Source organism: Populus nigra, chromosome 1 (assembly GCF_951802175.1).
Source record: "Populus nigra chromosome 1, ddPopNigr1.1, whole genome shotgun sequence".
NCBI lineage: Eukaryota > Viridiplantae > Streptophyta > Magnoliopsida > Malpighiales > Salicaceae > Populus > Populus nigra.
Genome location: NC_084852.1, coordinates 15,170,254 through 15,185,633, shown reverse-complemented (window position 1 = coordinate 15,185,633; position 15,380 = coordinate 15,170,254). Strand labels below are relative to the sequence as shown.

General features: G+C 32.0%; 2 protein-coding genes across 3 annotated transcripts; both read right to left on the bottom strand.

Annotated features, from left to right (window-relative positions):
• Window positions 1-5,794: 5,794 nt before the first annotated feature.
• LOC133676662 (uncharacterized) lies at window positions 5,795-6,753 on the bottom strand. Its single transcript, XM_062098380.1, has one exon. It carries the CDS (start codon window positions 6,389-6,391, stop codon window positions 5,987-5,989), a length of 405 nt encoding a protein of 134 aa, XP_061954364.1. The 5' UTR covers window positions 6,392-6,753; the 3' UTR covers window positions 5,795-5,986.
• A 143-nt stretch (window positions 6,754-6,896) lies between these two features.
• On the bottom strand, window positions 6,897-11,168 carry LOC133676646 (E3 ubiquitin-protein ligase RGLG2). Of its 2 annotated transcripts, none has more exons than XM_062098361.1 (12): window positions 10,962-11,168; window positions 9,977-10,250; window positions 9,533-9,617; window positions 9,311-9,451; window positions 9,088-9,201; window positions 8,891-8,988; window positions 8,538-8,617; window positions 8,351-8,456; window positions 8,121-8,248; window positions 7,801-7,984; window positions 7,383-7,439; window positions 6,897-7,286 (listed from the first exon to the last, which is right to left on the bottom strand). In XM_062098361.1, the coding sequence occupies exons 2-12, from the start codon at window positions 10,235-10,237 to the stop codon at window positions 7,206-7,208; spliced, it is 1,335 nt and encodes a 444-aa protein (XP_061954345.1). In that variant the 5' UTR covers window positions 10,238-10,250; window positions 10,962-11,168; the 3' UTR covers window positions 6,897-7,205. The 2 variants fall into 2 exon arrangements, with proteins under 2 accessions (XP_061954345.1, XP_061954353.1); XM_062098369.1 differs by lacking the exon at window positions 10,962-11,168 and adding an exon at window positions 10,843-10,957.
• Between the last annotated feature and the right edge of the window lie 4,212 nt (window positions 11,169-15,380).

Genomic DNA, 15,380 nt, shown 5'->3' with positions numbered 1-15,380 from the left:
TTTTTTCAGACATGAAAAACCAGATTATGACTTGAACAGGTGGTACCTTTTTTGTCACGCCAAACAAGTGCTGTTCGAGGAAGGTTAACCTTTAGTTCTGATCAAAGGCAAGATATGGCCCAAGTGAGTTCAGTTGTCGCATCAACTAGAACCTTGTACACTAATTTGTAAAAGACTTTGTCACGGTTCTCTGCGTGCTTGATTCCCAAAAGCATAAATATCCCCTGGGAGGATGGCGTACCCTCTATAAGATCTCATATCTTCCATACTATAAGGCTAGTCAAAATCTATATAAACTTGGAGCATAAGAGGTGAACCAACTCAGAATTTCAAACCATGATCTAAAGTATGTTTGTCACAGTATAAAACACACATGACTACCATCCAATACTCCTCGGTACGTGGATGCATAGCCTGGTAGTATTTGTTAACAGCATATACAAGATCATGCCAAGTCAAAGTGAGAAATCATAGAGCACCAGTAATTTGACAAAATGAATCACCACATTTAATAGTTTTACCTATGAAAATTTCCATCAGTATTTACACTCACAATCCGTCATTAAGTATTTTACAGACAGGCTCACGGACGGAAACATTCCATCAAAAAATTCTCGTCGGTAATTTCTGATCCGTCGGTGAGTCCGTCGGTAATGAATTTACTGATGGGTTTACAAATGAACAAAGCACGCAAAAAAAGATTATCTGCTTCATTCCGTCAGTATCTCCCTCGGGAAGTTTGTCATATAACAGATAGAATACCATATGCAATTCCGTCGGTGTTTTTCAACTCTCTGAAATATACCGACGGAAGTGGTCCATCAGCAACCCCGTTAGTAATATTTTAAAATATTTTTAAAAAATATATATATTGAACAGAAGTAGAAAAATAATTAAAATAAATTAAAACCAAATAAAAATCAAATATATAACAAGAAATTAAAATAATATCAAAATTAATATTTATTACAAATTTAAATATTTGTACGTTCAAATACAATAAATCTAAAACGGAGACAGCACTGGAAGAGGAGGAGGAGGCTGATTGTTGCCAGGACCGTGGGGCCAATAAGGAGGAGCACATAAACCACCCATGTGTGATCTCATCTCCATTACCACTTGATAGAGTTCTTCATAATCCACAATGAGTCGTTCATATTTTTCATTAAGATAAGTCATCTAATCATGTACTCGTCGGTCTAATATCGCCTGAACTTGGGAGATTGAGTGCTCAGAACCGATTGAGCATCTAATGGTCGACACACTACGGGTTATCCAAACTTCTCGACTGTAGTGTTAGAGAGTCCGTACACCTGATTTCTATCGGGCCCACTAAACGATCCTGCCTCCAACCACAAATTAAATTTGGATGGGTCGAAGGATCGTTCTCGTATCTCTCTTTCAAGTTGTTGCTATATATATCCTAGAAATAAATAATAAATTCATCAAATTGAAGAAAATTATAACTTAATAAAAAAATGATTGAAAACTAACATATCACAAAGTGCTGAACTTGACTATCCATGAACTGTTGCACCCTTTTTTGGCAGTCATCACTCCATACATGCATTTCAACAAAAAGCTTCATCAAGCCTGGCTCGTGTCCAAGAACTGTAGCCTGCAAAATAAAAATGTTGTCAGATAAATATATTTATAAAAAATAACAAATAAAAAAATGGAAGTAACAAAAAAATTTTACCATCCGCTTTGTATGTGAAACGAATGGAACAAAGCTGCCGGTATGCATAGTAATTGAACCGTGAACATGCCGGTGTTGGTTCTCCATACCGGACTATGACCGTCAAGTGAAACCCGCAGATGTCACATGTTGAATCTAGTCCATTTATTACGCCTCTGACATATATAGCGGTCGGAAATCTTTCCAAACCGCCACGTCATTTCAGGTTAGAAGCTCGCTTTCTCTTATATTGGTTTTTTTTTTTTGCTTTCTTCTACCCCTCGTACCAAAAATCATTCAACCTATATGTTACCAATAAATTATTTGTTAGTAAATTGAAAATAAAATATTAATATTTGGAATAAAAAAATTATCTTGATTTCAATCTTACCTAGTGACAGTGTGATTCTTTCAAACCCTCATCGCAACATTATCATCAACTCTCTCCCATTCAAATTTTTCCTGGCAGTAAAAATTTATAAAAGAAAAATTTTAGTAATTTCAATAAACTAACCAAATTAACATAATAAAAAAAAAACTATTTAAGTTAATACTAACCTTAAATCTTGAAAATCATGCATCGACTTACAGTTTCTATTTTGGATGTTTGGAAACCTGGCTCCATTGAAACTATAAAATTTTCATCGATGATTTAAAGGACAATGTTATTGTTCTTACAGCTTCAATATTTGTAAACCTGAACTTGCATTAGTTAAATAAAATTATTTTAAAAAAATATTAAACATGTCGTTGTGAAAGCAAATCAAATTTACATTAAAAGATCATCCTTCCATTGGGCCTCGTACTTGAGGGTAAATGAATTTTGCTATGAAGGGAACCCCTCTCAACGTTGCGACATCGCGCTCGACGACCCTGCGTCGTGAGTCGATGTTTGTGCCTTAGGTGCCTGGTTTTGGTCAACACCTAATGACTCGTGGTCGTTAACATCATTGCTAAAAGAACTAGTAATGATCTTGTCCTCATCATGTACAATAGATTATCCCCTAGGCATCCACACAAATTAACAAAAAAAATTAGATGATTTTTATTTTAAAAAAATATTCAGCAGCAACTCCCCTATATAGGAGGCTAACTAAAATTTATAAACCTATAAATACATAACAAATATACCACAAACCAATTGATTTTATTCAATTTCTTCCAACAAATTAGAATAATTCAATTTTGAACAAAATTCTCATTTTATAAGTGGTAATAAATTTAATTCTAAATTAACAAAAATTTAAAATAATAATTAAAATTAGTCCTATACATTTAATTGAAATCGAACAACCAAATTGAAAAAATAACTAAAATTATTCAAAATAAAGAAAAAGTTATTTAAATAACAACTAAAACTCAACGCAAAATTGAACAAATATAATGACCAAAAAACAAAACTAATGCAAAACAAAAAACCCAAATAAAGAAGAAAAATGAATGAAAAATTCTTACATTTATAGCATGCTTAGTGTCGGCCGAGAATTAAAAAAAAAAGAGAAAAACAAAATAAATGAAAAGGGATTGTTAAAAAACCTAAAAAATAAAAAAATAAGGAGAAAAAAAAAGAAAAGCAACATACCGTATGATGAGAATAGAAGATGATGCTTGATTTCGGCTCAGGTCATGAACAAAAATAAAAGAATGAAGAAGAAGAGAGAAAATGAGAGAGGATAAAAGAAGAAGAATGAAGAAGATGAAGCCCCGTCTGTTGGGTCCATGGTCTTTTATATTAGATTTTAGCAACTGAATTCCCAACAGATTATTAAATATTAAAATCTTTAAAATTTCTGTCAGTGATTTTGTTTGTGAAATCAAGTTGAAATTTTCAATTCGTATGAAAAAATTCAGAAACCCCTCTAAATATTACCGTCAGCTTTTCATTCGGTCAGTGATTCCATCAGTAAAAGAGTAAACAGTTAGCAATCAACAAAAGCATTAATTACCAGCCCCTTAGAATTTCCATTCCGTCAATGATTCCATTGCGGAACGTGTACCACAGTCTAAATGAGCATTAATTATCAATGCGTTGGAATTCTCATTTTGTTAATGATTCTATTGGTAAAAAAACATTAATTATCAACTCCTTAAGAATTAAACAACGCCTTGAAAGGTAAAGAGTTCTCATCGCCATTGAAATATACCTACAAAAATATTTTGTTGGTATATTCATGTGTATTTAACACTATAAACAGATATTTAAACTAAAATCAGATATCCATGTGTGTGAGAGTGTGTGATTTGTTCATTAGACTAATTAAACCTATGTACTGACAGATATTTTTTAGCTGATGTCCAAATCAAGACCGTGATATCTATAGTTTCTAGTAGAAAGAAACTCTACGCATTTGACGGACGGCCATCGGTTCAAATTTGAGGATTCACCCGACTGCGCTAAGTATTTTCTCTTAAAAAGTGTCTGAAGCTTGAGACTGGTTACGATGAACAACCTTTTGAGAATATTGACGGTCCCGCTGACAAGTAAAGATTGCATAGCTCAGAAACAAACTGCAAATTCTACTGCATGAGAGGATCTCAAGCTGAAATTTGACGGGCCACTGGCCCTACATGCACCTTGTTTGACGAAAATCCCTGATTACCTGTGAACCATTGTTCTCGTATTTGAGATGGCTTCCTGGGGGTGATGCTCCGTGGCATTAGGGCCTGGGTTGTCTTTGCTTCTGTAATTTATCTTTGTAAGAACTGAAAGAGCCCCCTTTCAAGTTAAGTGGTTCAAAGCCACTCCAGGATAATCAATCAACACCTTTCAGTCTGAGAGACTTGTCAGTTGGACCTTCAAAAGACCACAATATCTCCACCCCCATATCACCGAAGCGAAGAGTATCTAAAGCCTCGTATACGAGAACAATGGTTATTTTAATAACTCCAATATTAAAGACGTGGTAAAATCTCCCAGCTTCCAATGATTGGAGGTTACTTTTTACGTTTTGTTTTCCTTATCCAACATCTATAGATAAATGGAAAATATAGAACAGTTCACTGAGAGAGAGAGAGAGAGAGAGACTGAATTAATATTAATCTGGGTTGAGTTGGTACAAATCCAAGGGTTAATTTCTCTATTGCGTAGTAAAATCTAGACAAATATAAACTTACTTTTAGGAGTCTGTAAAGTGTACTGTTCGCGTTTTTTAAAGTTCTATATTCTATTGCTAGTTATTACAGTGTTTAGATATAGTAAGCAATTTGCTGATGGACATGATCATGTGATTTTAATGATTGTTGATAGCAATAAGAAAGTGAAAAAAATACATCACAAGATAAAGTTCATATATATGAAGTATAAATGCAATGTATACTTAAAAAAGAATAAGAAAATGGGAGAATGAAAGTGGTTTAATAACCAAAATCTATAATATTGTTCAATTTAATAGATGAAAAAGGTGTTTAAACTAGCTTCCACATATCTCGACTAATCTCATGGATCGATTAATCCCAAAGATCCTGAAGTTAACAACTATGTAAGTTTCCAGTAGTCATCATATTAGTAATCATAAGACTCAAACCTTAAATCATAAAAAAAAAAACTTTTAATTTTAAAATTTTATTATTGAACCACTTATAGTTACATAACAAAAAAAAAAATTAATTGAATATGACACGGTCGGCGGTCGGCGGTTATAGAGGAAAATTAGGTATTGGTAATAAAGGATTGAGTGCAAGGCCACGCTGGTTACAGAGCACGGTCATGCGAGGAGAAAAGAATAACAAGTTATGTAGTTGAATTTAATAATACAAGAACTAATATATAGTTGAGGATTAATAAATTAATTAATTTTGATAAACTATATAGAATAAGTTATAATTAATTCAATTATCAGCGTCGTCGTCATCATACGGCGCAGGCTAATGCAAAACGCTGAAGATCTAAAGATGAATATCCCTTAAACCTCCGTCTTTAATTAGACATCAATTGCTATTCATGCCTGCAACTAGGATAAAATCCCAGAGTCAGCTGCAAAAATCTAATTACTTTTTCTCATAAATGTATGCAGTGATTTGTTTAAACTTTGCTCAAAAAGATTTTGATGAGAAAGCTGGTCTAAAGATATTCCTATCATTAAAGAGTGAGATTGCAAGTAAAAGGGATCCATCAAATGAGAAAATAAACTCAGATTACATGCTTTTTACTGATTAAAATTACATCATTAAAGAGTGAGATTGCAAGTAAAAGGGATCCATCAAATGAGAAAATAAACTCAGATTACATGCTTTTTACTGATTAAAATTACATCAAGCAGAGGACCTAAAAGCAACCTTACAATGGATCATAGAAGCTAAGAACCTGACTCAATGAGCAATTCTTGGAAGAGAGCAGTAGCCCGGAGGAAAGCTGTTAAGGTCAAGGACATTGTTATTATAATAAGATCTCTCGAAGTACTTCAATGGAGTGGGATTGACCTGCATGATCAGATAGTTCCCTGCAAAAAGATCACCAAAATGAGCCTGACCTTCCTTCAATCTCTTCAGCACCTTGGCACATGAAAGCCTAACGGCAGAGACCAGCTTAACTCTCCTCCTCAAGAATCTCCCCAGGCTTGGAACCTTGAGCCTAAACCTCTTTCTTATATGCACCCTCCCGAACCCGTACCACCTTCTTGATTTGACAATATTGAATCTCTGCCTTTCTTCATATTCATCACAGAAACCTTCATGCTTCAGTTTTTGGTAAGGAAACTTGGGGCACTTGGCCATATCTCAGTGGCAGATATGGGGAAGGATATCAAAAGATAGCCGCGATAAGGTCAAGTTCGTGAATCACGAAGTTAGAAGGCAAGTTATTTTTCGATGCACTTATTGCGAGTTTAAATTAGCTGTTGGTTTTAAGAAGCAGTTGAATACAATAAATGCAAAAGCAGAAGCTGCTGGAAAACGGAGCGGTGCCATGCATTATTGCTAGCCTTTTTTGTCCATAACGTGCGTGCCCAAGTTCCTTACTTCACAGCCCATACATCTACCATAGGATTATTGCTGTGTTCGTGTATATGATTTGTCACCACTCTCGGCGTCAAGTTTTCCATTGACTATAAAAAGCCTCAAGTGCTTGTTTTTCCCGTTTGATCTTGTTCGGAAATCTTGGCTCAGGTTCAACCTCACTGCCATTCACCATTACAAGTACGACGTCGGTTTATTTACAAGAGAAAGGAGGAGTGCTTTTGGGCCAGCCTTTGGATTTTAATAAAAAAGCAAAGATGCAATCTCACAGAAATTAGAAAACTCTACATTGAAAATCCAATATGATTCAGCAGTGAAGGAGAAACTGAACAATCACATGAAAAATGGGGACTGGACTTCAAAGGTTACCCACCCAGCAGGACTAGACCTACTCTCTTATTGATATCCTTACAAAAACTAAAATTGCACGCATGAGAATTGGGAGAATGTACAAACGGACATGCATCTGAATCTGAGACCAACTGGCCAAACATTTGCAAGATTTAATTAACGAATAAAAAACAAAACAAAAAAATAACAACAATGAATGAGACGTTTTAAGGCAGAATGCTACTTAAAAGAGCTTTATTCTTGTTTCGATCGTACTTCGACAGATTGGACATAACTGAAGGGTTTCTCCACATTCGCAACATGTCTGATGGATAAAAGAAAAATTATGCATCAATTTCTTTCTGTCAACAGAACTCCAAACTATACGAACTGAGAAAAAATCAGAAGATTATATATCTACCTGATGCCCACAACCAAAGGCCAGGTCCTTCGAATTACTGAGGCAAATAGGGCAAAGCTGTACAATAACAACAAAGTTAGTTTTGCAGTCAAATCAGCTGAAAAGTCAGCCTGACTTTGCTGGAAAATTCGTGGAAAAGGCAAGATATAACTTGAAGAAGACAAGGCTTCCAAATGCAGTTCAATCCTAGATAATAATGCTGTTGTTAACAGAGACGGTCTTGTGTGGCACCAAATGGGAATGGCACAAAAGCACATAGCACAGAGTATGAAATACAACATACTTAAGTGAAACCTAAAACCCTAAACAAATACAATTGACTGGTTCTAAATGCAACAGTTTTATCTAGTGAACAAAACCCTAAAGAAAGCATCATATCATTGATCCAAAAGCATTCCTAACATTAAACGCAACTTACCTGATTATCATAAGTTGAACACGTAGCAGGTGGAGCTGAGCTGAAAGGTTGGCTGTCTCTTTGATAAGAAGGAACACTTGGCTTAAAACTGGCAGGACGAGAAGGCTTAGAGCTGCTGAAAGATGCTGCACCATACAAAGGTGGAGGCAGGGCAACTCTCTCAGAAACAATTCCCTTGCTCTGACTGCCCAATAAAAGATGGCATAACAATTAGAATGACAAGAAAACAGATGCAACACTTCAAATAAAAAATAGATCAAAATAATAATATATAAAAAAAAAAAACTTTGAAACTAGCCAGAGGGGGAAGCGTGCATTACCCCAATATACTAAGCTCTATAGTTGCCTTGTACTGAGAAGGAATTTCCATCAGAGCAGAAAGCGCAAATTCTGTCTCCTTTCTTGATGTGTCCACATTCTTTGACATTATTTCTGTGAAATTCACAAACTGGAGAGCAGCAGCCATTGAAGAAGCATATGTCAAAAACCACCGTTTCTAAAAACAAAAGAGTAATTAAGATGGAAATCAAATAACACCCCAAATACTTACCTGGAAATTATCAAAATCTCGAGCAGGAATGTTATCATCAAACTCCCTCATCATATCCCAGGGCCCATCTCCCACCCCAACTAATATAATAGATAAGGGAAGCTTGCTGTAAGAAAGCAGGTCGATGTTTAGGAAACAACCAGGAAAAAAAAGGAACTCCAGAAGAAAAAAGTTACCCTGACTTTACCTTGCTCGTACAATGGCTTCGACGGTCTTCTGTTCCTGTGGACTTAGCTGGCCATGCTCAGTATCAACACTTCTAGTAACCTGAGACAACCATCAACAATAAATCAGTAAAGCCTTGGGAACAACACCTAGTTTGAATGAAAACTTTCCTGGCCATAAGTGACCAAACAACCATTCACATGGGAGAAATGATCACCGGTACAATGACAACAGGTTGTCAGCATTCTATAATTTCTTGCATAGATAGTCCAATTTTCCATCTCTCATTCCACTCATTTTGGTCACAAAAGCATGGCATTTCTGCCCCTTATTTGTCTCTGAATTGAGATTACAACTGTAGAAAAGAAAGCGTACCTGTCCATCTGCAATTATCAATAGTACATGGTACTGGCCAGCGCTCTGCTCAACAATGGTCATTGCCATTTCAATGATTGGTGCAAATGATGTAGGTCCTGCAACAAAATGATATGCATAAACTAAAAAATCCAATTCTAGACTTCAACGAATACTATGAGATGAGAAGCACCAGCATCAAAAAACAAGATTTAAACCTGCAAGTCGTAGATTGGGCACGATTTCCCTATACCGACTCAAGACTTCCTCAAATCCATTGCAAAACCTCTCATCTGGATAGAAACTGAAGACATCCTGATCATGTGTTGATGCTGCCAGAGAAAAGTGTTTGTTATTGGCGGTTGCATCAAGTGAATGCTTATAACTAGGCAATCTTTGATCTATTGAATTCTCAAAACCAAGTAATTTATCAATACATACCATCCCCAAATCCAAAACAGGGAATCAAGTTATCCTCATCAAAGGCAGCCAGCGTTTTCCCAATAATGGATATTGCTTGTTCATATGGATTAAAACCATCTCCGATATGATGCAAGCATCGTCTGTTATATGACCTGGCACCTATTATCAAATCAAATTTAATAGCCTGTTCTGCAATAGGTCAGGCAACATACATTTTAGGCAAAAATGATAAGCGTTAACCTGTCCACTCATTGCTCTTTGTGAAATCAATACCAACAATGAGATTGGAAGATTCAAGACCAGCACGTGCAAGAGCCTCGGTCACCTGCAAGGAAAATGAGGATTCATTTTACTTCAAAATCTCTGAAACTGGTAAAAAGACCAGAGCTCATTTCATGGAAAATGCATGACCATAGGTAGAAAATGGGAGATGTTTTTAAAAAAGAGAAACCACCACTACCACCAAAACTGTTGTTTAAAGCATAATAAATCATCTAAGAATGGCACAGTTACATCTGATGAAGACAAACAGACATGGAATCTAAATGATATTAAGAACCTAGCGAGGAGATACAAAACCCAAAACTTCATTTCCAAAACATGCTTGCCCACCAAATCCTTCTTAATGCTGCTTATCTGACAGAAAACCGAAATCCGCATAAAAACCACAGCATGTTAAATTACCTGATGTAATGATTTGTAATCATCTGCAATCCTTGAATACTTCCTGTCGAGCCTTCTTCTGTCGCCGCCACCCCCGTAGTCTTGAGAGGAAGAATAATGCTGATGCGACCCAAATGATTGTTGTGATACATAAGGTTGCTGTGGTGGTGGTGGTGGTGGTGAATGATTAAAACTTTCTTGACTATATGATGGTTGTTGATAGGCATCCCATGAAGATGGATTCGAACTCCAATTGGCTTGCCTTGAACTTTTGCCCCCCATCAACTTAATTTATCTACAATAAACCCCAATAATTAAGAAAAAACCACTTCTCTTCTCCACAAATTATTGATAACCAAGCACCAAAACTGAACCAAAAGAAACCCAACTCTCTGACTTGAATTCTTATTCAAAACCCACTTCAGAAACAAAAATATAAACCCAAAGAAAAAAGCGAAACACAAAACCCTTTAATATTTCCTGAATTAAATTAAAGAAAGGCAGAAAAAAGTGGACTCGGTAATGAAAGAAATAACCAAGAAGTTCCCAAATTTTGCTTCTTTAGCTATACAAGCAAGTAATAGCCAAAAACAATGACTTAACATGCACAGCAGGCGGCGGCTGTAGAAGAAAGTGCCTTCCACGTAACTTCTATCTCCACCGCTTTAGACCATAAGTGGGACACGAGAAGAAAGACTGAAGAGACACCATACATGTTCTTATATCACTTGCAGGTTAAGGAATTAAAACCAAGTTGCTTACAAGAAATGATCAAAACACGCCACCATTAATTAATTAATCTACTTCTACAATTAAAACAAATTACAAGAAAGTTAATAACAAAATATTAAGAAAGTCAACAACAATCTTAAAACGAAGCACATTACCATGATCAACCAAGATCTAATTCAAGGAGATAAAATGATTGATAGAAAATTATCTGTTTAAAATAATAAAGGAAAATAAAATTTGGAGGGGAGAGAGAGAGAGAGAGAGAGTTACTTACTAACTACTCTTGGCAGGATAATAGTCTCTAAACGTTAGTGGAATGGATCTGAATCTGTTAGAGAGATAGATGATACTCTTTTCGTGAAAGTTTTTGAAAGCAAAAGGAAAGTGAATAGCCTTTTCTCTTTTCTTTTTCTTTTTCTTTTTTATTTATTTGAGGGAATAGGAAAAGGAAAAGATAAAGAAGCTCGTGACATGGGAGCTTCGTTCTACTTGGGAAAATTTGGCAGCTGTTCTTTTCTCTCTCTTTTTTTTTTTTCTTTTTTTCCAAAAATAATATGTATTGAGATAAATTTTGTGTAGCAAAAGGTCAATTTCCCTTTTTTTTTATTCTCTTTTTTTTAAGTGAAAAATATTTAGTAATGGTTGTTTTTTAAAATTTGTTTTACATAAAATATATTAAAATAATATTTTATTATTATTAAAATTTATTTTTATATCAGTGCATCAAAACAATTTAAAATAAAAAATTAATTAAAAAAATATATATTTTTTAAATGCAAAAATAAATATCATAACTTGAAAGATGTATATCATAAATTTTTTAAATGTGGGTTATTAAATTTTTTTTTATTTGTGTTAGTTGCCATCTTGCTTTTATCTTTAACTTTATTTAATTTTAATAAAATTTTATGTAGAATTATAAAGTCTTGTATTTTTATATTAATAAAATTTGATGGCTAGTGTCTAATATCTAAGGTAGAACATCTCTTTGGATGGACCTTTTTTTTAAGATATTTCTTACCAAATCCCTACATTGGTTTGCCGAATTATCAAAATAATACAGTAATTACTTTGTTTTTTTCTTAGATTAGAGTTCTTAATGATGATAAAATATGAATCTAAGCCATCAACGTCTAGCGTATTTACAATTTATCATGTGCAATGTTGACTTCCAATTCATACGTGTTCCTTACACCAACTATTATAGTATAGTTATATTATTGTTTGAAATTGCAGTCTAAATAAAAATTGATAAAATTTAATTTTGAAAATTTAAAATTAATTTTTTATATAATTTTATATATTTTTTAATGTGCTGATGTTAAAAATATTTTTAAAAAAATTAAAAATTATTATTTTAATTTATTTCAGTATGAAAAACACTTGATTCTTATTATCAACAACTATTATATTTCCAGATATCTTATAATTAGCTTTAAAAGTTGGGATGCATGAAATTAAGTGTTTGTTTGGAAATGTGATTGCGGTTATTTTTTAAAATGTTTTTTATATTGAAATACATTAAAATAATATTTTTTTTATTTTAAAAAAATTATTTTTAAAATCAACATATTAAAATAAATTAAAATATATAAAAAATTAAAAGTTTTATAGAACGCAAACAGAACAACAAATTTATTATAAATTGATTGTCATTTTCTCAACCATGGGGAAATTAACCAAAAATGGAGCACGCAGAGGAAATTGACCTTTTATTACAAGATGTAGGGGCAAAATCAGGATTGTATCTTTTATTTATTTATTTATTTATTTATGAATAAATGAGCGGTTGCCTTTTGGATATGCATAAGATAGAGAGAGTAGATATGGATTTGATAAAGACGTGTCAATGTCTATCGCGCTATTATATTGCGTGTCTGGCTGCGATTGGGACACCACAATAAAATTTGTTTCTTTATTTTAACTTCAACTATATTTTTTTTAATTTTTTACTCTCCCCGACATCCCCATTTTATTCTATATTTTGGATTTTTTCATAGTGATACTGAATTTCGAATTGTGAGAACGGATTTGAATATTTTATTTCCACATTGTCTATCCTAAAATATTCGTTAAATAGCAAGTGTTTGCTTGTTTGATTTTCATCCCAATTAAAATTGTTGTTGTTGCGACATGAAATTTCCACATGATTAAAGCTTTTCTTAATACAAAACAAGAGAGATTTAATTTTTTTGATAGAAAATTATAAGTTTTTTATATATAAAAAGGGCTAAACAACACCTAGAGAGAAATTATAAGTTAATCAACAAAGATTAAGTTTGAAATATTAATTAATAAATATTATTAGTATTGTTTGAATATGGTATAGGAAAGGATTTGATCTTGATTAACACATAAACTACCTTAATAAAAGAATTTCTTGAATTTTCCCTTCTTCGAAATTTACTTAAGTTTCAACCAATAATTACATAGAGTTAAACTATCCTCCTACACCACGGGTAGAATTTCAAATTAATTTTTAATATAACAAGATAAAACTTAAGTGTTATGCATCTTCTAATATTAAAAATATTTTTGGTTAGAGTAGAGTTTAACTGGTCAGGTCTCAAATATATTTCTAGATATCACCAGTTTGAGTATTATAAATTCAAGAGTTATTAAAGATTTATATAACCGTTAATTTTAAAATTTTAAAACATTAGTTAAGATATATATAAATTGATCCAGACATCCAGATTACAAGAAAGCTCGTTCCTTGACTATGACTGCATTTTTTACGTCGCTAAATACCTTTATACTTGCCCAATCATCGCTTAAATTTTGTATTATCCTACTTTTGTGTTTTTGGTGGTGATGCAAATTTCTGAGTATATGAAAGACTACGACTGGGTTTTGAGCGTTGCTCTGTTTCTTGTTTGGATGTCATATATGACCGACAATAGAAGATAGAGTCAAAGTCCGGCATCGTTTTTTGTTGGTTCTCCGTGAAATGGCGGCCACGCGTGTTATTTTCAGCACCTTTGGCATTTTGATTGAATCGTTTTTTCTTTTCAAATTCTTAATTTTCTTAGTTTTAAAATAATATTTTTTAAAAAAAATTTTAGATTATTTTCATGTTCTAGTATAGAAAATAAATTTTTAAAAATAAAAAATATTATTTTAATATATTTTCAAAAAAAACATTTTAAAAAAACCTCTACCACACACTCAAATAAGTCATCCAATTAAAGATACAAATAAAAAGCTAAAATTAAAAAATTAAAATATTTTTTAACTTTTTTCTCCTGATTATGCAGCCTTAAGGGATAGCCAAATAAAGAGCTAAAATATTTTTTATTTTTATCAAAGAAAAGCCATTCCTGCATATTTATATATAAAAAAAAGCCAAAAGCATTAAAATAGACTGTTTAAAATCTTTTTCTTTCATCTCCACAATTTTTCTCAATGTTTTTCTTTAAAAAAGCAAAAAAAATTAATATTAAATATATTAAAGTACAAATGTATTATTAAATTTTTTTCTATTGAAATTCATATAAAAAAATCATTTTTACACTATTAAAAAAAAACTGTATCAACAATTTGACACATTTAAATAACTTTTGCTATTAAAAATGCTATAACGACTATCACAATGTTTGTCGCTGGCCTGAATATCTTGAGTTTGATAGGATGTTATTTTACTGTGATTTATTTTTGTAAATTAACAAAAATAGAAAGATATTCTCTAGAAGATTAAAATTTTTTATTTTTTTATTTAAATTAATATTTTTTTAGATATTTTAATGTGCTGATATCAAAAATATTTTTGAAAAAATAAAAAATAAAAAATATTATTTTTATATATTTTTAAATAAAAATATTTTAAAAAATAACTACAACTAAACTCCCAAAGATATTCTAATTCTATATTCAAGCCATGTTTAAAAAATATGAATATGTTTGTTGGAATTCGAGTTCATGACTTTCAAAGATACTAGTTTTATATTTAAAACTTCTCCCTTAGTGTTGTTTTATCGAGGAACTGTACACCCAATCTAGGTTCCTAAATTGCATCCAATTTTAGAGATTTTATTTTAAAACGAAAAACTACAAGACTAATTTCAAATTTACACTATCAAATGTATTGATTAAATAAAATACTAATGTTTTATTTTATTAATTAAATACCTTGAACTAACAATGCATATAATAATTTGTTTAAAATATATTGGACGAACAACTAAGACCTCGTTTGGCTACGCGGCTGGGTCGTGAATTGATTTTTTTTATTTCTTTAAATTAATTATCTTTGATGGTTTTAAAATATTTTGATGTGTTAATTCAAAAATAAAATTTTAAAAATAAAAAATTTATATTATTTAGATGTACTTTCAAGTAAAAAACACTTTAAAAATTAATTACTACTGCAATAACAAACATAACTTAATTGTACACACAACTATTTTTAAAGAGTAAATTATAATTTAATCCTTGTATTCTTATGATTTTAAAAGTTAATCCCTTCATTTAAAAAAAATACATAATTTAGTCTCTTAATTAAAGTTTACTATTTATTTTTTAAAATTTTTCTAAATTACCTTTTAAATATACTTTTAATTTTATAAGATTGAAAGTTTTTATTACAAATGAAAGACAGCTAGGTGAAAAAACAATTTAACTATAATAAAAAACACCATCTCAAGGACCTAGGTACAATCAAATATTAAAAATATAGGATTTAATAGTAGGTTTC